At 46.1% G+C, this 23,327-nt stretch overlaps 1 protein-coding gene across 1 annotated transcript in view; it reads left to right on the top strand.

The window, feature by feature from the left end:
• Positions 1–1,281: 1,281 nt before the first annotated feature.
• MYO15B (myosin XVB) overlaps positions 1,282–23,327 on the top strand; it is a 40,688-nt gene continuing 18,642 nt past the window's right edge. The window contains 28 exon segments of the mRNA XM_023938604.2: positions 1,282–2,906; positions 3,525–3,885; positions 3,961–4,022; positions 5,119–5,182; positions 5,917–6,026; positions 6,455–6,529; positions 6,923–6,985; positions 7,521–7,649; positions 8,790–8,853; positions 9,328–9,441; positions 11,022–11,183; positions 11,578–11,691; positions 12,089–12,147; positions 12,235–12,396; positions 12,579–12,828; positions 13,391–13,522; positions 13,683–13,808; positions 14,336–14,413; positions 14,747–14,895; positions 14,988–15,530; positions 15,631–15,808; positions 16,042–16,376; positions 16,544–16,688; positions 18,099–18,170; positions 18,676–18,753; positions 20,253–20,310; positions 21,823–21,953; positions 22,057–22,152. Coding sequence (XP_023794372.2) covers positions 1,282–2,906; positions 3,525–3,885; positions 3,961–4,022; positions 5,119–5,182; positions 5,917–6,026; positions 6,455–6,529; positions 6,923–6,985; positions 7,521–7,649; positions 8,790–8,853; positions 9,328–9,441; positions 11,022–11,183; positions 11,578–11,691; positions 12,089–12,147; positions 12,235–12,396; positions 12,579–12,828; positions 13,391–13,522; positions 13,683–13,808; positions 14,336–14,413; positions 14,747–14,895; positions 14,988–15,530; positions 15,631–15,808; positions 16,042–16,376; positions 16,544–16,688; positions 18,099–18,170; positions 18,676–18,753; positions 20,253–20,310; positions 21,823–21,953; positions 22,057–22,152 — 5,535 coding nt within the window.

Below are 23,327 nucleotides of genomic sequence, written 5' to 3'. Positions count from 1 at the left end.
TTTTCTTGCTGTAAGATTTTTTTTCCCTTAGTCCAAGTTTTCCTTCCTCTGATCCATCATTTCCTTTCAGTTGCACTCTCAGTGTTTTGTGGTTTGGAGCCTTCCTTGCAGTGTTTGGTGTTGGGGACCCAATCCCAGGCTCCACCATCAGCACTTCATTCACTCTCAGGGGCCCCAGTGGCATCTCTGAAGCAGCAAGAGGTTGACTCATAAAGGGTCTGGATAGCTGGAAAGGATAGAAGTGACATTTTGCATCAGTCTGAAAGATCAGGACCAATCCTTTGGGCACTTTTACATCCTTTATTCCATACATATGATTAGAGGTAAGATAAAGAGATAACACTTGGGGTCCTGAACATTTCCCACCCTGCCAGGGAATGACAGTGCACTCAGGGCAGTTGAGTGGAGAAGTTTTGACCCACTGGAGCAGCGTTTGCTTCTGACATTTATTTCACACACATCATTAGATGTGTTCCTCTCTTCTTCAGCACAAAGAAGGATATTGGAGAAGCAGAAACTTAAATAAAATAATCATTCTATCTTGAACTACAGTTCAAGTCCAAACCTTTGTCAGCTGTAGAAAATCATGGACACATGGCCTAATGATGGGATTCTTGGGGAGCTGGACTTGGATGGTACTGATGGGTCCCTTCCAGGTCATCATATTCTATGATGGTATGATTCTGATAAAAGAAGAAAATCAGGGTGATTTGAGACAAGCCAGAGATTAACCTGGAACAGGGCAGTCAGTTTGGCACTGCACAGGCAAGGCTCTGCAAACATTTATTTGGCTCCACAGAAATAAGGCAAATTATTGCTCAGGAGCATCTGGCTTCCCTTTGTAGCTTATTTCACAGCAAAATGCACAATGTTTCCTTTCACAGGTGAGTTGAGATAAACCCTCACAGATTCCTGAACACTGAGGAAATGCCTCCTTCCCGATCCAAGACTCGGCAGAAAAAGGCTGGAAAAGAGAAGGTTTGTGACAAAAACTCTGCAGGAGACTCAAAGATCCACCGTGGGAAGTGGAGGGAAGATCAGAGCAGAGGCCAAGTGAAGGCCAAAGAGTTACTGCCTGGACAAGGTGATGGCCTTGGAGAAGAGCCCTTAAAAATCCAGAGGCTGGGGAGGCCTCAGGAAAGCAAAGAAAATGACCACAAGAAGTTATTCCAAAAAAAAAGAGCCTGCAGGAGAAATGATAAAAGTGAATCCGGTTTGGGGAGAAAACGTGGAGTGTCCAGGTTGGAGGGGAGAAAAGGAAAGGCTTGTAAGCAAAGGGAAATGCCATCAGGGCAGGAGACTGAGGACAGCAGTGACAAGGAGGGAAAAGCCATCACAAACAGAAAGAAACGGAGTTTTAAAAAGAGGTGTGGAAAGAGACTTGGTGAGACAGGCTCTGAGTTGGGAGCTGCAAAGGCTATCACAAAACAGGGTGCTAAAGGCTCTTTTCAGAAACAGAACTTGGCAGAAAAGGCACAGAACCCCAGGGGAAGGCACAGAGGGAATTGGGACCTCAAGGAGGCTTCTGAGCAGAAATCAGGTTCTCAATCTCAAGGCAGTACAGCACAGGAAAAAGGTGAGAGGACTGGGAAAAAGCAAGTTGAAAATCTTACCAGGATTGTCATTACTGAAAGTGAGGATGAAAATATTCTGGAAACCTCAGGTAACTCCTGCTCTGACTCCAGCAGTGAAGGCCATGGAACCCAAAGAACAGCTACAAAGGAGACTGTGGTGGACAGCACTTCCTCCAGTGAAGAGAAAAGCAGCTCTTGTGAAGAGAAGAGCAGCTCTTGTGAAGAGAAGAGCAGCTCTTCAGGGGAAGATGGCAAGAGTGGGAAAGAAGTTGTGCTCAAAGATCCTCCTGTGAGTGAAGGAAAAGTCTACAAGGAACTGGCTGATGAAAGCAAGGAAGCATCTATTGAACCTGAAAAGGAGCAGGTGACCACAAGTGGAAAAATTGAATCTGAGGCCAAAGGCACTGAATTTGCAGAATTGGAAGCAGAGGAGAGGATGAGGAAGCCAGACAACATGCTGAGACAACCAGAATGTGCTCCAGCTGAGAGCAGTGAGGCAGATGATCAGTTAAGCACTTCAGGACCCCCAGTTAAGAGTGTTAAGGAAAGGAAAAATATTGAAGTAGACAAGGAAAATATACTAGAAAATGACAGAGATATGTCAAAAGATGGACCAGTGAATTCTGACAGCAGTGGGGAGAGCAGCCCTGTAGAGAATATTGATGAAATAAAAGAAAACAAACCAGAACTGCTCCCAACTGCTGTGAAAGCAAAACTCCACATTCACCTTAGCAGATGTGAACAGGAAAAGAAGGTGAATGATGAAGGCAGACAGGTAGAAGATGGATCTTTCCTCTCCAAGGAGCAGAAGGCATTGAAGGAGAAACCTGGGAAATGCAAGATCCCAGAACAAGGTGAAGAGGCTGGGCATAGGCAGAGGGACAGTTCAGACTGCAGCAGGCAGGACCTACCAGCTCTGATGCTTACAAAGAAATGTCCTTCTCAATCCCAAATCCCTCTGGAAAACCAGCATAAAAACACTGAGATCAAACTATCACCAAGAAACCAGAAACCAAATCCTGCCCAGATGACTCTGGGAACCAGCTCAGACCTGAACAATGTTGCAAACATCTGTTCAAAACCCATAACTCTAGAAACTCCCAGTAAACAGAAAGAACCCAACATAGCTCAGAGTTTTGGAGAGAAAAGATTAAATACTTCAAGCTGCTCCACAATTACAAAAGAATTGTCTGATAAGCAGCTCTTCGGAAAGAAGAAGAAAGTTGGAAAAGTTATTGGAAAAGTTAAACAGAGTTCAGGCCAGTCTACAAAGGCAAAAAAAGAGAAAGCAGAAGAAGTGGTTGCAGAGGCACCTTCTGAAACAGAACCTGGGTACGGTGGGGAAGGATCCAAGCACTTGCACACCCGTTGTGCTTTTAGAAAAGTCACCAGCTGGCTTGGCCAAAAACCTGCCAAGAAAGCAAGGCTGAAAGCTCGATTGCTGAGTGTGGCACGTGCAATTGGTATCTCCAGTTGGCTCTTGAAGAAATTTGGAAAGAAGAAGAGCAGCAAACCTTTTGGATTCAGAAGTAGAATGGCAATCCGGATTCTGAGCACTGCTGGGTGGGCTGGTCAGTCTGGCAAAGCCTTCCCTGGTGGAGCTGAACAGCTGGAGAGGGCTGAGCTGAGGGACAAAGAATCTTCTGCTGCATTAGTGGGGGGGAAAGGTGGTCCTAAAATGATAGAGGAAGAGGGACACATTGATTTGGCTCCTGGTGATTCCCCTGCTCATGGAACCGGTTCCTTTCCATGCTCAGATGAGAAGAACAGTGCTACTGATGCCAAGTTTGCTGTAGTGTTCCCCAGAGTCCACAGCTTGGTAAAGGCTAAGAACTCCTTGTCCAGGGGCTCTGGCAGTGGTTATTCCTTACAGAAAATGAAATCTCCATCAGAGAGAAGATCTGTCACTCCTGTGCAACAGAGTCACAGATTCAAATGTGACCTTCCCAGACCTCTGATGGATCCAAGCCAGCGAAACAGTGAGCAGGGCTTCCTCCCACATCGAGAGGAGGAGCCACTTCATACATCAGATTATTGCAGTGAGGTGGACACCAAGGAGGGTTCAGGTGACCTCCAGACTGCAGGGGCCGTGGTCACTCCTGGTGTGCACTGGTCCCAGCAGCAGGGATGTGACCCTGCAGCGTGGCTGAACTCTGAGCTGCTGCCACAGCCAACCATTGAGAACCTGAGCAAATGGGCCATCTCCAAGGAGCCCCAGCTGGCCAGCAGCCGTGTGAGGGTCTGCAAGGACCAGTGGGAGGCAGAAGATGTTGCTGACAACATGCTGGAGATGGAGTTCATGCAGGAACAGGTACAGGTGTTGTCCCCAGTACTGGAATGGAACTGAACTTCCCCTGATTTTCAGCCATGTATCTGTGCATTTCAGGTGTACATGTGTGAAGAACACTGTGCAGAACTTGAGGAGATTGAAGATCTAACCAGACTGGAGTAGGTGTCCTCAGTGTCTGCAGCTCATTCAGGGGCTTGCCTGTTATCCTGCAAAGGTGTCTCAGCAATAGAAAACACATTACAGATCCTTAGCTAGATAAGAGAAAATAAAATTTTTCCTCTGTGGGAGAAAACAGAATTGATTGGATGCATATCATAGCTGAGTAACTGATGCCCTGCTGAAAAGCTAAGCGAAAGACTGAATTTTAGTATTTAAGTTCTGGACCTACACTGAACCACTGGGGAGGAGCAGAGGTGCAGAGGGAGCTCCTGGCTGTTATGTAGAGCATGTCCCCAGGCTCTGCTGCAGAGAGGGCACATTGAACCTCTGCAGTCACACCCCAGAGCCAGCAGCTCAGCCTGGTTAACAGAATTCTGTACAGCTGCATCCCTGGAACTCTGTTCCTCCTGTTAAATGGTTCCCAGTCCTGAAATGGTTCTAAAAAAACCACAAAATTCTTAATGGATAGGGGAAATTAGGTTTAGAGGCTGATGTGACTTCTGTGATGTAGCAGAAGGACAGAACTGGGAATTTAACAATGCCTTTCTTATTGTATGAAGTCAGTGGTGAGAAAGGACAGATTGCAGGATGAGAAGCACATTTCTATGTTCTTTGCCTACTGACATTGACATCCGTAGTTTAGTGACTCCTGTTGCCTTCAGCTGCGAAAAATTCATCTTTAAGAGCTGTTTAACCCTTGGTTCACTGCTGCTGTTGAAAGATGAGCCCCTGACACTGCCCCTCACACATCCTCCCCTCCTGCCATCCTGCTGAGATAAACACCTGTAAAGGCTGTGCAAGGAGCTGTGATCACACAGAGGAAGTTCTGGGCTTTGAATGCTCCATTCTCTGATGTGTTTTAATCCTGGAGATGTTGTAACCACACGAAGGCAGTGAAGAGTTTCAGTCCCAGCTCCACACAAAATCTTTGACCCCCGTTCAGGCCATTCACTTAAGAGCTGGACTCCATGATCCTTGTGGGTCCCTTCCGACTCAGAATATTCTGTGATCCTTGGGAGGGCAGAAAGGTTAATATTTAATATTAACACATGCAAGTGAAGCTTATGACTGACAAATCCTTTCCTCTGTTTGTAGGGAAGTCTGTGAGAGCTCAGTCCTGCTGTGCCTGAAGAAGAGGTTCCACTGCAATCTCATTTATGTATGGATAGTGATGCTTGGCTTGGTTTTCTTCACTGCTTATTCACTCTGAACAATGAGCTTTAAGAGAAAAATGTTTATATTATGCCATCAAGCTTTAATAATGCACCAAGTACCTCACTCATTACCAGGAACAATGATAAAAAGTATTCTCACACAGCTTTTACTCAGAAATCAGGTAGCATGAACTATTTGGGCTGAAATCTGAAAGTTCCAGAGTTTCTCTGCAATTTTGGTATTTGTTGCCAATACCTGTGAGCATACTTGGTTTCCTTTTTAGCTTCAGCTGCTCCTAGTGGGACTCTCCTATTTTAGCAGAGAAGTTCTGAGTTAACAATTGTGGATCTTGAGAAGAAACCTCAGAGTTTCTGCAAACATTTCACAGTGTTGCAGTCCAGATCTGGTTGTGGATGGTTAATTGTTCTCTTTTCCATTTACTGGCTCAAGTGTTCAAACCTGTACCTGTAATTTCACGTGGAGCTTGGAGAATAGATAGAGCAGGTGACCACAGACCAGTGAATGCTCACTTATCCCAAATTATTGATGACAGAGATTAGAAAGTGACCACTGAAAAGCTGTGTCTTTGATAAATCGGCAGGATAATCAGAATAAATAATATTCCTTTAAAAGGGATTTGTATATTTGTATTAATATATACATTCAGCTGCCTCCCTCATCCAGAAAATTCTAAGAAGCCACCAGATTTTCCCCCCTTTCTTTTTTTTTTTGTCCTAGACTTACATTGGGCAAATTTTGATTTCTGTGAATCCTTTCAAAGACCTCAGTATCTACTCTGAAGATGTGGCTACAGAGTACCAGCAAGGGACTCTCTCAAAAAATGCCCCGTATGTTTTTCTTTCTCAAATAACTTTCTGAACCCTGTTCTGTTTGTGCTCCAGAAAGTATTTTATTTTCCTCCAGTTCTCTGGTAGAGCAGGATGAATGTCACAGGAAGTGAACAGCCCGTTTGGCAAAGCTGTAGTTGCTTGGGGCTCTAATTCTACAGAGCTAAAGTTCATCCCTGGAAGTGTCCAAGGCCAGGCTGGACAGGGCTTGGGAAAATCAGATCTAGTGGAAGTTGTCCCTCCATGGCAGAGGAATGAGATAGTCTGTAAGGTCCCTCCAACCCAAACCATTCTGTGATATTTAAGTTTCTCAGATCAAGGCACTGGTCCATCCCTAATGTGGATCCCTGATAAGGAATCTTTCAGTGCTGCACCTGTGAGGTGGAAATGTGGGGTCAGCTAACGAGGGTTTCTTTCTGTCCATCCAGACACATCTTTGCCATAGCACAGATGGCCTACACGCTGTCCCAGTCATCAGAGCAGGAGCAGTGTGTTGTCATCAGGTAGGAACTGAAGGGCTTTGTTGGAGGCTCTTTAATTTCTTTATGTAAAAGTTCCACTTTTGTATTTCACTGCCTGTAAGTTGATCCTTCTGGCTCTTACGTGAGGGCTGCTGTGGAGAACCTGAATAAGGTGGATTTTTATTTCACTCTGTGCAAAACCAGTTTGAATTTCATTTCACTTCAGAAGACTGGGAGAGAAGGAGTCTGATATTCCCCAGTGGAATCCTATTTGGGCCCATTTTGTCAGGTTATCTCAATGTTTCAAGCAATGGGTGATAGATTTTCAGCTGTAAATCAGCACAACCCCTCTGATTTGCTGTAGCAGGGCCTCTGATGTGCCCAGATCAGGTACCTCTGTTTTGATGCCAACTTCTCCACCTCTTGCTCCTGCAGTGGGCAGAGTGGATCAGGGAAAACAGAAGCTGCCAAAGCCATTGTGCAATACCTGACCATGCTGTACCAGGGATCTGACAGCCACAGGATCAGACAGGTAACAGGCAAGGGAGCTTGGCTGGAGGCTGTGAGGGTTGGGCAGGGAAAAGAAGCCAAGGACAGGGGAGAGAGGCCATGCTGCTGATGTTATTTCTGTGGCTGGACTTGGGAGGGTTTGTGCTCCACGGTGAAACTCCCATAAAAACTCAAGGACAGCTGGTGTATTTATAGTTCTGTATTTTAATACCTGGGAGATGTGAAAACTGCTGTATCTGAACACTGAGCTGGCAGCTGCCATGGAGAGCTTTTGGCAGAGTCTGGGAGGTGAATCTTTATAAACACAGAGCAGAAGTAAAGTGAAAGATTATAGCAGCAAGCGTAAAGAGCTCACAGAGCAACTCACCACTTGCTAGAGAGAATGATACCAGGGCACATTTAAAAAGATATCTTTTACCCATGTGAGAATTACATCACTGAAGTCCCATTTTTGTTTTATCTTTTCAAACTGACAGGTACCTAAACCCCTTTTGGGTTTAAAAACCTGTGATTCCTATTGAAGTGTTCCCTCCCTCTTTTCTTTACAGCCCTGCAATGTCCTACCCATCCTGGAGAGCTTTGGAAATGCAAGAACCATCCTCAATGACAACTCCAGCCGTTTTGGAAAGCTGCTGAACATCCACCTGCGACAGTGAGTTGAAGAATCTCCTCGGGCCCCTGCAGCTGCCAAGGGGTGTTTGGGTGAGACCAGGTGGAGCAGTGCTGAGAGTTCACACAATAACCCCCCCTCCCCTTCACTCTTGTTATCATCAGGGTAGGAAGAGGGTGAGTTTACACCCCTGTTTTGGTTTTTTTTGTGTTTCCTCTGAAAAAGAACAGAGCATAGTTCTCAAGATGAGTGTTAAATTAAGAACATAAGAATGGCTGAACTGGTTTATACCAAGGACCCATTTGATACCCTGCTATGTCCTCAGCACTGACCTCAAGCACTGCCTGAGGCAAGAACAGCCCAAATACACACTCTGCTTCTCCCTAACACCTCTTGAGCTCTTCAACATTTGCAGCAGCTCAGTTTTCCTCTGTCTCCTGAGGTTTTCCAGTCTCTTCTTGGATTCATACAAGCTTGATACTGCTGCAACAGCCTTTAACAAGTGTTCCACAGGTCTAACAAGTTCTGTGAAAACCACCTTTCTGTTTTGAGCCTGCCTCCTTTCTAATTTCTGGGTTTGATTGGTTTGTTTGGGTTTTTTTTTTCTGACCTTTGCCAAGCACTGAGCTGATTCTTTCATGGAACAGTCTATCAAAACCCTCAGGTCTCAGTCCCGAGGAGGGATGGTTAAACTGGAGCCTGTTTATGTGCGAAGCTGGGTCTGCACCCATCACTTCACATTTATCTACAGTAGGTTTTGTGTGCCATTTTCTTGCTCACTCTGCACTGTAAGGTCTGTCTGCATTTATTCACAACTGGCCTTCATCCTCTCTACCCCAGATAATTCCATACAAGCAGGAAGCTTTGACCCATTGCTGTTCAGCTCCTCTTCTAGGTCACTTACCAAACCCACAGCTGCACTCACAGGTCAGGTACAGACACTTTGTGGAACTCTGATGGTGGTTTCAGACTGTTAAAAGAATTCACCTTTATTCCTACCCACATTAGGATTTTCCTTCTTATTCCGTGCATGCTTGGTTTCCCTGAAAGTCCCACAGTTTTGTCAAAATATTTTGAAAAGTCATGCAGATTATATCCCTAAGATCATTCTTACCTGCAGAGACACAAGTCTGCAGAAAAGCAGACCCCAGCTTCTGACAGGATCTGTTGTCTTATTCTCAGTGGCATCGTGGTGGGAACATCCATCTCCCAGTACCTGCTGGAGAAGTCTCGTGTGGTGTTTCAGGTGAGGACCAGTGGCCCCCTCTCTCCCTTATTCACATTTCATCTTAAACTCACTGTTAAGTGTCAGGGGTGGGAATCTGTATGAAAATTACTTTCCATTTCTTCTATTAGCAAGAACTACGTCCCCTCCATGTAGCACAGGGTGATCACTTCTTTTAATTGAATAAAATAGGAGGTTTCTCTGTCTCAAACAGGTTGAATTAAACCACTTATTAGGGATTACTGACAGTTGAATCTTCCCTCAATTAGTTTTTCTTCATCTCTGGAGTGTGGAAATGGTCAAATATTAGAGCTGTGTGAAGGCCTTCTCTCAGATGGATGTTCTTAAGGTGTCAGTGGAAACCCTGGAAAGTTTTCAAATGAAGTGGTTCTGACTTTGTCCTGCTGACCCCAGAACCTGTGTCCTGCTCTGTGAGTGTGTTCTGGAGGGGTTTGGAGCTGGATGTGGATCAACTCCTTGACTGTGTCCCATCAGGCCCACGGTGAGAGGAACTACCACGTGTTTTACGAGCTGCTGGCAGGGCTGCCCATGGAGCAGAAAGAGGAGATGTATTTGCAGGAGGCAGAGTCCTACTTTTACCTGAACCAGGTGAGTGAGCTGAGGGTGCTCTGCAGCAGCTGGCAGAGAGAAATGGCCCAGGCACCCCTTCTGTTTGCTTAGAGAGGCACCAAATCACTTTCCTCCCCTGCAAAGGACTCTCAGGACTATGCTAAAGTCAGCTCTGCTCCTTCTCATACTCTGCTCCTTCTCAAACCTGATCTAAGGATCAACATCTTTGTCTCTTTTGTGAACATTTTCTCACCTTTCAGTCCCCGTCTACTCTGGAAGGACAGACTTTACCGAGGAGTCGTTGTGTAGACTCATGGCTCCATCGTGTGGTGTAAAACCCCTTTTCCCATTGCCTTTCCTTGCATTTGCAATTTACTGCAAAAAGCAGGGAGGATTTCTTTCTGTCTTCTGCAAAACACTTGCTTTATTGACTGAGTCAATGGGTGCAGATTTTAAATCACTGAAATATACTGCTAATTGCAATTATTTAATTTAAATTTAAATTTGCTTGTCAGACTTACATCAAGCCACAATCTTGGAAAGCTTTTTTTTTTTTTTTTTTTTTTTTTGGGGTGAGTGTAGGTTTTGTTTTGTTTGAGTTTTTTAAGATTGTTTTCCATAATCAAGGAGGTCACAACAATTGCAAGAGATTTTTCCTATATCAGCGTGAGCCAGCTTTCCCAGGTGGCAAATTCAAATTCTTGGCAGGAGCTGCGGTCAGGAGGAATCCTCGGTAGTGATTGCTATCAGCTCACCTTCAGGCGAGCAATGGACAAGAGCCATTAATGACTCAAGGATGGAGCGCAATTAAGGGCCCAGCCCTTAATGGGTGATTGATGGCTCCTGGCTGGCAAAGCATCATAAAACAAAGTCATCGAGGTGATAATTAACAGGAATATCCCAGCCTGCTGCGGAGAAGGAAAGGGAACAAGATCAGATTATGCACAAAAGAATTAGCAGAGACTGACAAAATCGATTTTGGCAAGAAGAGGCCCAAGGGCTGCCTGGACCTCATCCCTGTCTCACCAAAATCAGCTGGGAGCTATGGTCAAAGAATGCCCTTGAACATAAAGAGGGTCTGCAGAACCCCTGACCCAGGATTTCCGTGACCATCAGGGTCACAGGCAGCTGCTGGGAATGTTCTTTTGTAAAGAAAAAAAGCAGCAGAGGAGTGAGAGGAGTGACAAGCCCGTGTTGTGGTGAAGCTCTCACCTGTGGCCGGGGTGAGACAGGCTGTAACCCTGGGGGGCTCCCGGGGGCACAGAACCCCAGCTGGTACCGACTGGGGCAGCAGCTCTGCCATCATTTACCTGGGAGCAGACTCAGGCACCGCCTCTCAAGCTCTGCCCGGACAGGGGGATCCTGGGCACCTTGCACTGGAATTCCAGCAGAAACTTGGTATGTGAGGATAAGAGAGATCTTAATCACGAAACTCCTGAGGGTAAAGACACTGGCCCCTCACCACAAATGCTGAGTTTCCACTAGAGGTGTCTTTTATCTCTTCAGATTCCTCCAGTCCTTAAAACATTGAACTGCTTCTCTGCAGATTCCTGGTGGTGGGTTAACCCCTGCCCGAGGCTAAAGGGGCTGATCACGATTATCTGTCCCTTTTCTCTCAGGGCAGAGCATGTGACGTCCTGGGAAAGGAGGACAGTCAGGATTTTCTGGTCTTGGTGCAAGCTCTGGAGGGAATCAGCCTCTCAGAAGATCAGCTGAGCTCCACCTGGGCTGTCCTGGCTGCCATTCTGCAGCTGGGGAACATCTGCTTTACCTCCTATGAGGTACAGTAACCCCAACAGCTTGAGAATGGGATATTTGTGCTGAATATTGCTGTTGTCTCATAGTGGAGCCGAGGACATGATTCCTGACTGAGGATGAAGTCCTTTGAAGACCTTTCTGTCCTTTCAGTGTTGTGCTCTAAACTGGTCTAGGCAGGGACAGAAGATGGGAGGCATCCAAAGGTCATTAGAGCTTGGGTGGCTTTTTAATGAACCTGGTGTTCTGCCCAGGCTGTGACCAGCTCTGTGCAGCTGAGGTGCTGTTGAGAATATTAATATAAGATATTAATACAGGAGGGACCTTGTATCCCATCCATTGTTCCTATCTATAATGTACAGTAATATAGACAGTAATATATGTATAGTAATATATAATAAAGAACACTTTATTATTTAGAAAGAATCCTTTGAACATGCAGCCATTGCCAGTGACACTGAGATTCAGATTGTGGCCAATCTGTTGTGTGTCTCAGCAGAACCCCTGCAGAGTGCTGTCACTCACCGTGTCACTGTGAGTACTTTTCTGGTGATTTCTCATTCCTCCTGAAGCACAAAATGTCCTGCCCCACTGTCCTAAACTTAGAAGGCTCAAAATGTGGGAGGTAACACCAGGAATAAAATGGTTGGGATGGGCTGAACCCCTGGAGGCAGCTCTGTAAAGATGGCAGAACTCACATCTAGGAGGGATTGTTTCTGACATGAGTGGCTTCAGGTTAATCACTTTGGCCAGCTGACTCCCACCTCTGGCAGCAAAATTCTGGGTTTAATTTTCCTTTTCATATCTGGGTAAATTCTCACCAAATAGAAAAAAATATCCATTTATTGACTGGGTTGACTTCCTTGTAGATTAAAAGAAAAAAGGTGTTTTTGTGAGATAATAAAAGTAAATTCTCTCTTTATATATCCAGGTTACATCTTATGATCGGATCTTCTCCCCTCTGTCTGTGGAAGGAGCCATTGATGCCAGGTGACTTCTGCTGATGTCTGGGTGGGTGAGATGCAGCCAGAGGTGCTGTCTTTGCAGTAACTGGTTCTTGTCCCCTCTCCCACTCAGGGACTCCATTGCCAAGGCTCTGTACTCCCTGCTCTTTGAGTGGCTGCTGCTGAGGATCAATGAGTGGTTGGCTCCCTGGGAGTCTGACTGTGCCTTGGGCATCGTGGACATCCATGGCTTTGAGGTTATTTTTCATGTTTGTCTGCTATGGCCTAGGCAGTGAGGGCTCACCAAGGCTTTGGAGTATTTTACCTAAGGCTCTTATTAAAACCTGTGTGTCCCAATGAATACTGGAAACAATGGAATACAAAGGTGGGGCTGTGCATCCAAGAGCAGATCTTCTCTTCATTGTGCTCCTTCACAGCTTGTCTCACTCTGGCTGTTCAGCCTGCTCAGTAAGCCAGGCTGAGAGCTTGCAAACAGGACAGAAGATGGTTTGAGCTGTTGGGTTTCATTCACCCTGGCCAGAACCAGCAGCTCAGCTCAGCCTGTGCAGCATCTACAGGGAGCCACAGCTCCCTGGGCCTCAGAAGTGATGATCCCTTCTTGTCTTTGCAGGATCTGGGGGTGAACAGCTTAGAGCAGCTCTGCATCAACTTTGCCAATGAGCACCTCCAGTGGTTCTTCAGCCAGACTGTCATTGCCCAGGAAGAGGTAAAGTGGAATTCACACTGCTTTAAGGCAGCACACAGGGACTGAGCTGAGGCATCCTCAGAGCATCCCTCAGCAGGGAACAGGAAACTGAATGGTCCTCTTAAACAATATCCATGGAATCCTAACAGCTGCCTATTTAATACCTTTTATTAATTCTACAGTAAATTAAGGGAAAGAGATTTTGTCAGCTTGCTTCCTTTTCCAGATTTTATAAGTGAGTTGGTCAGGGCCAAAGAGCCCAGACCTCAGAGGGTACTTTTAAAGCCTTTTGGCTTCTTTGTAGCACTTTCTGTACCACTTATGTCCTGGGGATGGAAGTGTATTTATCAGACTTGTTGCCTTCTATAATTCACTTTATCACTCAGCTTAGAAGCCTTCCTCTCTCAACTCAGGAAAATCATTTGTGGCTTTAAAAGAAGTTTCATAGGACAAAACCAGACAATTCTAGGCAAGTTCCTAACAGCAGTAAAACACTAACTTCCTGATAAACAACCCAAATCTCTCTGTTAATTCTCTCCATTTGTCCTTGTTTGCATGGCTGGATTTGGCCTTTAACATGCAGGAGGAATACAGCCAGGAGCAGTTAGCTTGGATTCCTATTTCCAAGATGTACAGTGAGTCCTGCCTGGATTTCCTTACTGCAAAGCCTCATGGCATCCTGTGCATCCTGGATGACCAGACATCCCTGACCCAGGTGAGGAGCTCAGCCTCTCATGGGATCCTTTTCAAAGGATGGTTAAGGTGAGGCTGTTTTCTGGAATGATTGCACAACTATTCAGTGTTTTTACCTTCAGTTTAATAGTGACTTTTCAGCCTACTGAGTGTGTGGCAGCATCAGGGAATCTCTTTTACAGGCCACAGACCACACTTTCCTCCAGAAGTGTCATTACCACCATGGGAACAGCCCTTGGTACACCAAGCCTAAGCTGCCTTTGCCAGAGTTCACTGTGCAGCACTACGCTGGCCCTGTCACCTACCAGGTGAGCTGGCAGGGGCTCGGAGGAGCTGAACAAATAACCCATCCTGGGGACAAGCTGTGGGTGTCCTGAGGGACCAGCTCAGTGATCAAAGCTTTCCCCTTGTGATGGCACATCCCTCTAGAGCATCAGATTATCAGAAGAGAGGAGATTAAGAGAGCCAACTAAACTGCCTCTGGGCAGAAGCGAAATAGGAATTGCCCTGAGTGATGCAACAGCCTCAGAGCCCTGGAAATGCAGGAAAGCTCTTGCTGCTGGGGGAAAAGAAAAAAAATAAAAATAAATAAAAATAAGAGAGGTGAAAGCCTGCTGGGTGAAGGAGGAAAGGAGCAATCCCTTCTCAAAGCAGAAGTCATTGTCCTCTGCCACCATCTATCCTGGTGGCAGCAGGAAGAACCAGCTTAATTCTCCAGGGCTTTCCCTTGTTCCACCTCTCCAGCTGCCTGTCTCCAGTCCCAGTGTGTGTAACAGGAGTGTTTGCCTGTCTGAGTGGTCTGAAGGGTGTTTTAAATCAGACTTTGCCTCTGCAGGTCCACAAGTTTCTCAATAAAAACCGTGACCAGCTGCGGCCAGAGGTGCTGGATATCTTCTCCCAGAGCCGCCTCAAGGTACAGCTGTGGGTCAGGAGGAAGATCTCTATTGCAGATTATCAGTGATCCACTCATTGTCTTTATATGAGAAGCAGAAAGCTGCTGATCAGGTGTCAGGAGAACCTGGAGGAGCCACGAGTTTTATTTTACTGAATTTACTTGGGAATTGAGCAAATTGTCTTTGGCTGCAATTGATGCACTTTATATAAAACACACAGACTGCCTCAGGATGCAGCTGCAGTCCTGACAATGCCAGGAGCAAGGGAAAATGGTTCCCCTAAGTTTCAGGTAGAAGAGATTCTTCTTTCCACATAGTTCAGTGAGTTTTTGGTAATTTCTTTGTTTTTGCAGGTGGTGTCTCACATTTTCCAGAGGGCTAAAGCTGCCTATGGTCAGCAAAGGGAGTTGTGGGGCAGGGGCAAAGGGCTCAGGCCTCAGGCCTCCACACTGGTGTCCAAATTCCAGCAGTCTTTGGAGGACCTCACAGCCAAGCTGAGAGGGTGAGAGATGCTGTTGGCACACAGGAGTGTGAAGTCTTCCAGGGGCAGCACAGAGAGGAGGGTGATCCATGGTTCTTCCTTCTGTTTTCCAGGAGCCATGCCTTCTTCATCCGGTGCATCACCCCTAATCCCAGGAAGGTAGGGCAGCACCCTCAGCTCCTTATGGAGTCCCTCAGTTCCTTCATTTGTCTTCAACAGCTTTCCTTGCACAGCCGGGATTTAAACTTTGTTTCATTTGATAGCTGGAGACTTTTCTTCCCTGTTCTGTGTGCCACCCTTCCCTGTGGCCATGTGGGTTTATCCTGTGCTGCAGGAGCAGAAGCCAGGGTCAGCTGGACACCAAAGCATCCCTTGGGCTTTGTGTTCCATGGCCCACAGCCCATGGCAAGATCCAATCTAAGGACAGGACAAGAGAAGGAGACCCTTTCTAAACTCCCTGCCTTCAGCCTCCTTTCTTTAATTTTTCTTTATTTCTTGTTTTTAATTTTTTCTTCTGCTTTATCTTTGCAGCTGTCAAATATCTTTGATGTGGAGTACGTCAGCAGCCAGCTGCGGCATTCCGGGATCCTGGAGGCCATCCACATTCGGAAGGAGGGATACCCAGTCCGCCTGCCATTCCAGAGCTTCCTGGCCAGGTACAGGGCTGGCCTGGCTTGGGATCCCCCAGCCCTGGATGTTTTGTCCTCTGAGGGCTCCACATACAGCCCTGGTTTTTGTCACAACCTCGTGTGCCAGGTACGGGTTCCTGGCTGGGAGCAGGCCCAGCAGCGTGGAGCAGAGGGAAGGCTGTGCAGCAGTGCTGGCTCGCGTGGTGGGGAGCCCCTCGGATCTCTATCAGATTGGAGTGACAAAGGTGATGCCTACAGAGATTCCCACCTGGATTGCACAGCCCCACCCACCCATTCCCAGGCTGGCAAAGCATGGAGAGGAGCTCAGCCTCTGCCCAAAGAGCGAGGGCCTTGCACACCTTCCCCCCTCACCTTTGCCTCTTGCCTCAAGAACTAAGGAGGCCTTTGTAGCACTTCAGATTAACAGGAGACTCCAGCTCCAGGCTATTGTAGCATGCCCAAGTCCTCTGTATACCCAGCATTCCTGGGCTTTACTTTTGCCACCTTCTTCCCTCCCTGATTCCTTGCCCACCACAAATGCATCCGTCTCTGTCACGTGCACCTCCTGCCCTCCCCAGTTTCTTTAGCAAAAACCCTTGAGGGCTACAAAGGGATAAACCAGCAGTTTTTGTTATCGATCAGCTCTGGGAGAAGCTGCTGCTTCCCTCGTGGCTCAGCAGCTGCTGCCTTTGCCCAGGTGTTTCTGAAGGAGAAGGCCAGGCAGCTGCTGGAGAGACGATGGCTCCAGAGGCAGAGCTGGGCTGTTGTCACTCTGCAGAGGAAATTCCGCTGCCTCCTCCGCCGCCGGCGCCTCCGTGTCCTCCAGGAGAAAGTCACGGTCATCCAGGCTCACTTCCGAGGGTACCAGGCAAGGTGAGGAGTCAAAGGCCAGCCAAGGGACAGCCCTTTGGCCTTGTCAAGGGACACACAGGTGGGGATGTCCAGGCCCACACTCATGTTGGCTCCTGGCCTGCTCCATGTGTGTTTGTGTGGCTGATGTATCCCTCATTAGATGATTCTTTTCTTTCCTCATCCTCTAGGAAGCGTTACAGGAGGCTGAAGAAGACTTTGGTGCAATTTAAAACCATGATTTTAATCTCCAGACCTTTGGTTCGGAGGAGGAAGCGCTGCCAGGTAACAGCAGTCCTGTCAGAGCAAGGTGTACAGGAGGGGCTATTCCTGCCCTAGGCAGAGCGAGCTGGGGACTGGGTGAGGCCAGGGCAGGGATGGCCTTGGAAGGTTTGTTGGGAATGACCCAGTGAGGTGTCCTTCACCCTCTGTCTGACACAAATGTAGTCAAATGAAGGAAACACAGAGGCTGGAACCTTCTCTCTCTAGATGACATTCAGAATTGGTGCAGGTATTGCATACACAGCTGATTCATGGGTTTGGCTGTGTGAGCCAGGGTGGGAATGATGCCTTAAGTTTTAGCTTTTATATTTTTCAGATCCTGTACTGTATTAGTGTATATCTTTGAACTCCAAATAGAGTGTTGGTAGGCTCTCTTCACAGTTTGGTCAGACAGAACAATCCTTCCAGGTCTGAGATCCAAGGTCACAGTCACAGCCTGTAAAAAAGTATAAACAAAAATGAACTGGGGGAAGCAAACTGGGAGAATGTGACTTCATTACCTGAAGATGTAATTGGACAATTAACCCCTGATATGCAAATATACTAAATTTATTTCTGTCTGAAAAACTCGTGGCCATCATCCATCTTGGGTGTAGCCTCTGTGAGGCTTTGCACTGCCCAAGGTTTATCAGTTGAAGGCCTTTAATAAATACCTACTTTATTCTCTAACTCTGTCTAGCCTCTGTTCTAGGTAGCCACTCCAGGCATCACTCCAGGCTGCCCTACATGAGACAAGAGCTAGTTCCATCTGTGGTCTTCAGAGCTGCTGTTCTGCTCAAGCTGTAAGGAGTCATTCATCTTGCTTTTTTTGTTGCCCTGTTCTAATTCTGATGGTGACTGAAATGTAAGATTTTTTCAGTCCATCATGATCCTCCCCTGATCCCTTTCAGCTGCCTCAGGCTGCTCAAGCCCTTGGCCTCTTGGAAATCAGCTGGGGTGAGAACAGGATGGCAGGTTTTTGAGAAGATGGAAAATGGTGTACAGGAGAGAGCCATGGTTCTGTCAAATGGGTATAATGTAAACTATTAAAATAAAATCAGAAGGAGGAAATCAGACCACTCATCCTTAGAGTAGAAACAAACCTCTCATAGCTGTCAGCTTTACAAGGGAAGGACCCAGTGCAGCTGCTGGCATGGCTAAGGGTTAAGGACAGTTGTTGATACAAACCTGCAGAGGTGCCTCCTCTCCTGCCATGTCCAGCACAGACTGACTTTCTGTTCTGTTTCTTGCCCTTCCCACTAGGACAGGATCCAGCTTTTCTTTCTCCCAGGTAACCACATTGCAGTTCTCTTGAATCTGTTTCTGTTCCTTCAGTGTTTGTTTGCTGTACATGCAAACAAAGGTCTCAAAGTTCACCTGCTGCAAAGTTCCTCCTTTCCCCCCACCCCACAGCCCTGCCCTTTGGACTTTCACTTGTCACTGTCTTTCTTAGCCCAGCCCTGGTAGCCTCCCATGTAGTCACAGTGCTCTGCACCACTGACAGGCAGGAGAGAGGCAGAGACAGACCCTCCTTCCCCATCTCCAGCTGGGAGTCAGGTGAGTGGTGAGGCTGGAGAATGATAGAATGGATGGGAAAGAGCAGAGCTGTGAGGGAGCTGAGCTTTTGTTATCCCTCCCACCTTTCTAAAGGGTTTCCTCTCCATGGATGAGTTCATCTCTCTGTGTTCAGGCTGTTATCATGTGCTTTGATGCTGAAGGAGGTGGGTGAATGTTTCTGGCAGCTGCTGGGTGCTTTTGTCCTGACCCACATCAAATGCTCAGCAAGGGGAGGTGTGGCAGGATGCTGGGCAGGTGCTGGAGGCTCCTGCTCTTGAACTGTGTCCTGAAGGGCAGGAGGTGTTTCAGCAGAGCTCAGGTCTTTGCCTGGGCAGTCCCTTCTCAATACACTGTGTTGGAGTCCCAAGAAGGCTCTGGAGCTGTTCTGTCATTTTATCTGCTGGAGCAGGACACCATCTCCTGCCCACCCACAGCATCTGCCCCCAGAACAGGAATTGATTCATACACATTTCCCACCCTCCATCCCCTTTTCATCTCCTAACAGCAGGAGTTAGAGGAAAGGAAACAAAGAAGGAGCTCCCTGGCCTGTGGTGACACAGAGAATAGTCCCAGCCAAGGAATGGTGAGTTGTCAAATGGTCTGGGAGGGTCTGAGAGAAAAAAAATCAGGTTCTCCAGGTGTTCTCCCTCTCTTGTGCCTCCTCAGCCCAGGTTTGCTGGGGAATAGCAGAACATCTAGAGGGGGCACACACGTGAGTGGAACCTAGTACAGAATGCAGGTTAGGTATAAAGGGCCTTCTAATACTGAAATATCTCATTATTCAGTGTTTCCCAGACTCTGGGCACAGCCAGGCATCATAAATCAGTCCAAACCAGAGCACTGTGTTTGTTCACAGCACTGGACCTGGTCTTCAGAGGTAGAGGGAAGATTATTTTTGGTGATCTTCTACTGTGAGGGGTGGGAATGAGGCACTTCTGCATAAATATATTAACAGAAGCTGATGTAGAGGAAGGGATGTATTAAATGCTTCATAACACATTTAGCCTGTATCAACACTTCTAACTAATGTCATTATTTATGTGTCTGGACTGGACACACATTTGCTGAAGTGTGTGTATCAAGGGAATCTGAATTGATACTATCCATAATTCTGTATAGATCTGTCAACAAGAAGAAGAAGGTGCTCTTGTATCACCTCTTCTTCAGGTGTGGATCCAGAACTGTGGAATTTCACAGTTCACTTCCTCAATACACCATTGAAAAGCCAGGCTTGAAGTCAAGTATATTCTCATGAGCAAAATCAAACTGATCAAAAATGCTGTGACTCTGTCTTTCAGCTTTATGTGGAGAGAGATGTCAAAATAATGTGCTGGTGACAAGAGGCTTTACTATGCAGATCTTAAAAAAACTCCAAAAACCAAGAAACCAAAAAAAAAAACCAACCCCAAAAGCTCTGTTTTTGTGACTTTGGCTTGGTTTTATTGTGCCTTAATCTGAGTAGTTCTATCTGAAATGCCCTGAGCTGACTCTACATGCAGTGATGCTGACACACTGTGTTGTATTGGCCCATTTGCTTCCTACCCTCCAGTGCAAGGTGCAAAACAGTGAAAAATCAACACTCTTTGGCCAGATTCTCATCTGGATTACTGGGGTAGAGATCTGAGCTTTCTTAGGAACCTCCAACATATATCAAAGATCAGAATCAGGTCTTATTTTACACTGTAGCACTTTTGGATACTGAAAAATCAGAAGAAAAATGTCAGGAAAGTGCAAGAGGTAATGGCCCTTACTCTCTGCAGTGCAATATGCCAGACTTGGTAGCAATGAGGGATGAGTCAAAGAAAACCAGCTTTCCTGTCAACCCTTGTGGTAGTTGATTTTTTATTTAGGAATAGCTCCCCTTTCCCTCCTTTGCTGATCCATGTCACACAGCTGTGTTCATGCAATACCTCCCTATTTGCAGTGGTTCTGAATGTTGTGGAGGTAGAAGTCACTGCTTTGGCTCAGATGCTCCATCCCTGTCCTGGCAGCTTTTCCAAGGCAGTTTCACCCTGTCTCAGATGAGGGTTTTTATGTGGTTCCTCTGCTGGCAGCCAGTGCCTGATTTGTTTCTCTCTCCAGGATGTGGGGCTGCTGGAGATCCCTGCAGAGCTCGCAGCCCTCCTGCACTTTGTTGAAGGTGAGAAATCCTCCTCCTCCCTTCCCTTTCCTGCACTGTTTCACTGAGTATTTCCTTGTTTATATCAATGTATGTGTTTGTTCTCCCTGCTGCCTGTCACTGGTTGGATTTGATTCATTATCATTGCAGTGTAACTCTGATAAAGACAAATGGTACCATGGATGTTCTTTCCTGACATGGTAGGGAGGAAAAGCAACTTGGGCCAGGGGGCAGAATACCAGCTTGAAAATCAGTATCTTTGTTAATTTTTCAGCTTTTCTTTTGAACTGGACTCATAGAACTGATGGCAGGAATGGTGCAAAACTCTTTGGTCAAAGATATGTAACAGCAAACTGCTTAATGAACCCAGACAGAGATGAGTATCTGGTGTGGAAGAACTTAAACCCATCTTTTACCTACTCTAAAATCTTGGAGGAAATTGAAGGGGAAGAAAATGACATGACAGTTTTGACCATTTCAAAGAAATATTTTTAGGTTTCATTAAAAATTGCTTCCTCAAAAGAAAATTTAAAATAGAAGGAAGGAGAAACAGGGTAACTACTTGATTGTAGAACAATGTAATAACTTGAGATAAAACAATTTATCAGTCGAAGGATATAACAATATAATAACTTAAGGATGTAATAATGTAACAAGTTGAGCATGTGTTTATTTATCAATTTAGGGATGCACCAATTGGTTTTCAAATCACCAAAACACCACTAACTGCAATAATTTTACAAGCTGTTGTTCTGACCTTGAGCGTTATGTGCAGTTGTATTTCCTCTGTAGCTCACATAATAATGTGAATATTTAAGCTGCAAATAGGTTGAGGCAGGATTTGCCTCTCTCTGTCTGTGTGGTGTCAAACCCAAAGCCAGCAGTGCCTGTGGCCTGTGGGGGACAGTAAGGGAGACAATCAGGCAGAAGAGTCTTGTGAATTGGAGCAGATTGTGCTGGATTCCCAAATACTTCACATTTCATGGCAGAGCCCTCCAGGGACTATCAGCAGGTCTAGTGAGCAATGTAAGGCAGAGGAGCTCAGGGAACAGTGAAACTGCTGGAAGTGAAAGCTGATGGGAAGTAAATGGGGAGGATGGGAGAGCATCAGGGGACACAGCTGGAGGTAGAGGAATGCACAGAAGCCGTGCTGCATTGAGAAATCCTTTCATTTAGTGATGTTCTCTGTTATCCATTATAAATCCCTCTTTACAAAGACCTCTCATTTCCTTGTGGACTGGGCAGTTGTCAGCAGATCTGTATGGGCTCAGCATTTCCTGCCTGTAAATGCTGCAGAGCAGATTTGAATCTCCAGGTGTTCCCTGGAGAGAAGAGTCTGAAAGACCAGAGCTGTAAAATCTCCCTCCTGAAGAGAGTCCTTGTGTTCTCAGGGAGGTCAGGCTGTGCCTGCTGGGTGTCCCTGGAGCTGGGGCCTGGTTCAGGGGCTGGGGCAGGGTGAGGTGCAGGTCAGCCAGGAGCTGCTGTGTGAATTGTTTGTGTCCTGCCACCACACCAGATCTCATTCCCTTGCAGGTCGACACCGAGCACAGGCCAACCAGATAACTGAGACACAGCCCCCAGAAGTCAAGGTCAAGGATAACCTTTCCCTCCCTCCCACCATCAACAGCTATCCTTTCTCCTCCTTCATCAAATCACACTTCCAGGTGGGAACTCTTTATCTCCCTTCACTGCCTCCCCTGTGGGCAGACACACTGGTTTTAGCAACACCAGGAGCAAATATTTCTATCCTTCTTTGTTTCTTTGTAGAAGACAGATTTCCCTGGCCCTGGTCAGCCTCTGCAGCACCCCTTGACACACCTGGATGCTGAACGCCAGGAGAGTGCACTTGAGATAAACAAACTGGTAAGAGACATCTTTCTTGACCTTACTGAAGAACAGGTGGGCACAGACAATGTTTTGATGCCTTGATACAACAAGTTCCTGGCAGTGGATGCTTTTCTTGTAATCCATGGAGGGCTGGAAAAGCAGAATAAATTGCTCCTTCTAGGCCCTGGAGCCTGACAGAGATCACACACAGCCCCTTAGGTTTGCTGTGGTTTTGGGGAGACACAGACCAGCCACAGACTGCTGGGATCAAAGTGAATTACCTGGTGATGGAGCCTCAGAATTTGGCAGGACGTATAGGAATAGGACTGTTAAACTTTAATATCCCAATATTCCAGTCTGAGTAGCAATGATAAGGGATGTCTGTCTTCTCAGCCACTTACTCATCTATCAGTCATGACAAAGTTTCATTTAACCCAGATCTTTTCCATTATGTGATTTATAGCAAACATCTTGATTGCACCTCAGGCTCACAGATGTGTCAGTACCCAGCAGGGGACACTGAACTGTTGTTTAAAGGCTGGAAAGGGCAGGGACTTTGTCATCAGGAAATGTACACCTGGAGCCACACCCTCACTCTGTAGTGTTTGTGTGAAGGGGATGGTGCTATTTCATCTCTCTGGATGTGAAACATATATTCCTTTATATATATTCTTTAAAAAGGTTGAAAATGGAATGAAACTCCAAATACTTTCTAAGTAAATCTGGTAATCTTTTTGGGAATTACAAAGAATTAAAATAAGCCCATTAAGAAAGTTAATACCTAAAAACAGTCTCTTGTTTTGTCCTCGTGATCCCAATTATAGAAAAGCATAAGCTTCAACAAAATCTTGTGAGTAGGATTGTGTTTAAGCAGAATACTATTATTTTTCTAAAGTTCAAAGGCAGTTTTTCTTCCTTGCTAATGAAGTAGGGATTTGCTACAACTAATTCCATGAGAACTAAACAACCACCATCCCTTGTTTTTCTCAGTGAATCTCTGACATGCTTGGTACCATTAAATATTTTTAGAAGTGTTTATTTATAAATGTTCTTTCCAAAACTGTCAATTTTATAAAAAAATTGACTTGTGACATATTGAAGTGTAGAGGATAAAATAAATAATTCTGTACCTAAGGGTGAGAAATACAAACTAAAAAAGCATTGAAGATGTCGCTATGCATAGCCAAGAAGCTGAATCATTTCTTCAGTGA

Source organism: Cyanistes caeruleus, chromosome 19 (assembly GCF_971803275.1).
Source record: "Cyanistes caeruleus chromosome 19, bCyaCae1.hap1.1, whole genome shotgun sequence".
Taxonomy (NCBI): Eukaryota; Metazoa; Chordata; class Aves; order Passeriformes; family Paridae; genus Cyanistes; species Cyanistes caeruleus.
The sequence above is the reverse complement of the archived record's forward strand: the minus strand, read 5'-3'. Positions and strand labels throughout refer to the sequence as shown.